Consider the following 2,984-nt stretch of genomic DNA (forward strand, 5'->3'; position numbering starts at 1 on the left):
CTCCCGTAAGGATTTACACCCTCGGAAACCCTGTACAGGGTCGCTATGGGTCGGAACCGACTCGACGGCACTTAACAACAACAACAAAGTGTTAACAACTATATTAAATTATTATTAAAGCTATATAATGAAAAATTTTTCTCCTTCTACAGAAAATTTTTGGAATCAGTATCAATTTGTTCACTCATTCAGTAAATATACTTATTCAGTGTAAACTTGTACCAGGCACCAGGATTTGAAAATGAACAAGTAAAACATAGTCTCTTTCTCTAGTCCACAATGCAGTGAGGGAAATAGGGTCACAGTCTTTTAAAGTTTAGGAACCAGAGAAACAATAGTTGAGAAAATTTAACTCTACCTGCAATTCCCCTTCCATTATACTGAGAAGCTGGATGAGGTCTTCTTTAGATAACTCCAGAGACTTCTTACTCTTTCGTTCACTTTCTCCAGATGGTTTTAAGTGTCGTTTGACAGTTCCTGAGGCCATGACATCATCTTCCTTCCTATTTGATTTATTCTTCTTTTTCGCATCTTCTAAAAGGCTTTTATCATCAGCACTGCTGATGATATGCCCGTTGGATGAACTTTCACTACTTTGGTTTCGGGATCTCATTCCCACCTACAACACATGAAAAAAAGATAGATGTTATTTACCACCAATGGAAATTATTTTAGTCTAAATACTCAGAAATCTATAGGAGCTTTATAACATAAAAAAAATAAGGAAAACACAAAAACTTAGTGCTCATTAGTTTCCTTATAGTTGTATGGAATGTGCCATTGAGTTCCTCAGGAAAATGCACTAATGATCTTTAAGAAGAATTGATTCTCACCTGACACTTCAAGCCAAATAATCAATTTTAACATCCTCTGTGATGAATTATAGAAGTTTTATATATCCTTGATATAAAGTAGTGACAATGGCACTTTACCTTTCTCTTCTACCTTTTAAAAGCCACATAACCCAGTCTAATAATGAGAAAAACATCAGACAAACACAAACTGAGGAACATTGTAGAAAATACTTGGCCAGTATTCCTCAAAACTGCTAAGGTCATCAAAACAAGGAAAAGAATAAAGCAAAGGGAGAAGAAGAGAAAGTTTTCAGTGATGTGGAACTTTTCCCCCACAACCTTTTTGTGTCCGTCATGGGCAGTAGTAACAACAGCATCAAGATTTGGAAGGCAATATATCAATTTCAAAATAAAAACTAAAATATGTGCATATTAAAAAAAAAAGACAAAGCAGGAGCTAAGATATTAACCTCCCCTGAATAGCACACTCCAGTCCAGTCATTCTGTCTGTGATGAATGCTTTACAAATTCTCTGCTAATCTCTCAACAAAGAACTCTACCAATAGGTATGTTACAAACAAACACACTGAACTGAAAGACAAGGACATGAAGAGTTGGGAAGAAATCTCTATTATCTGGAGACTACTACAAACTGTGCCTATACTCTTAAACATATAGTAAAATCTATATAAGGTAGAAACCTGTCAGAGAAGGAAAATTCGATTCGTTTCCACTAACAGAAAGTAATAGAGAAGTGTTAAAACTGTGCCCTATTAAAGATGGAAATCTTTTGGTACCTGGAAAAACCAGACAATCCTGTTACAATCCAGCTCTCTTAAGTTTTCTTGTAGTATTTAAAACAAATCAACTCACAGTATAAGTAGTCCTTTCTCTGCACACCTAAGCAACAAGTTCATCACTATTCATTTCAGATAAAATACAGGGGACTTTCATTATTTGAAAGTAGATCTTTATACTGGAAGAAATAAGGAAAACTCTTCAAAACACTAAACTTTTCATAGAAAAATAAATACAGTTGTGTGGTATTTGTTTTCAGATAGTAAATATTCAATTCTTCAACCAATCTTGAAATCTGCATCTTGTTTCTTTTTTGAGCTAAGCTCTTATAAATCAAATGGATCTTTCTGTGTGTCTGTGAACTTAGAACAATATAAACAAAAGTGGTCTTTGACATTGGCACCCTGTTTTCTAGTGGTGGTGGTGATGGTGTGCCATGGAGTCAGTTCTGACTCATAACAAGCCTGCATAGGGTTTCTGAGGCTATAAATCTTTACAGGAGCAGAAATTAGTTTTTAGAATTTTAGATCATCTTTTGTGCTTCTCTGCTGAACAAAGAATAGATTTTTCTTCACAATGGAAGCTTGAGCTCTTTAGAGCAGACCTACTGGAATTCATCACAGCTTGTGTGTGGGCAGTGTGGGCTGACTCAAGTGCCATGCCAATGAAAAAGGTCAGGAATAGATAGTTTCAAATTTTGCTCATGATCTATAATAACACCTCACAACTAAGACACATGAACTTCCCAAATTGAATTTTGACTCTCTAGAACTCCATTGTTGTTGTTCTTAAGTGCCATCGAGTCGATTCCGACCCATAGCAACCCTGGATAGGGTTTCCAAGGAGTGGATGGTGAGCTTGAACCGCTGACCTTGCAGTTCAAACGACTCTGCAGTCTGGCACATTATCCCACAGTCCCACACCAGGACTCCAAATCACATGTAAATTCCTTTTATCTGAAATAATTTTTCTGTAAAATCTTGAGGCTCTTTGAGTTGATGCATAATGTACTGATTCGGCAAATTAAAGTTAGATTTATTGTTTGTTTAATGTAAATTCTAGAGAACAGTTCTCAAAGCACAGGAAGCAAGGTGGTATTGTTTTAACTTAACTATACACAGCCTTTTATTTATGTATATGTGTCTAATCTCCTTGAATCTTCTCAGTCTTTTATAGAGTCTATAAAACACACTTCCATAAAGATGATTCCAACTCATTTTGATTCTATAGGACAGAGTAGAACACTGAATAGGATTTTCTAAGGTTATAAATCTCTGCTCCGTGGGGTTTCAAGACTATAAACCTTTACAGGAGCAGTCAGCCTCATCTGTCTCCCGCGGAACAACTGGTGAGTTCAAACTGACAACCTTTTGGTTAACAGCCCAATTCTCA

At 36.1% G+C, this 2,984-nt stretch overlaps 1 protein-coding gene across 1 annotated transcript in view; it reads right to left on the minus strand.

The window, feature by feature from the left end:
• Nucleotides 1-2,984, minus strand: part of FILIP1 (filamin A interacting protein 1) — a 332,875-nt gene that overhangs the window by 200,634 nt on the left and 129,257 nt on the right. Inside the window, exon 2 of the mRNA XM_006835763.1 lies at nucleotides 359-619. Coding sequence (XP_006835826.1) covers nucleotides 359-613 — 255 coding nt within the window. The 5' untranslated portion in view covers nucleotides 614-619. The remainder of the gene's footprint in view (nucleotides 1-358; nucleotides 620-2,984) is intronic.

This window comes from Chrysochloris asiatica, unplaced genomic scaffold (assembly GCF_000296735.1).
Source record: "Chrysochloris asiatica unplaced genomic scaffold, ChrAsi1.0 scaffold00019, whole genome shotgun sequence".
Lineage (NCBI taxonomy): Eukaryota > Metazoa > Chordata > Mammalia > Afrosoricida > Chrysochloridae > Chrysochloris > Chrysochloris asiatica.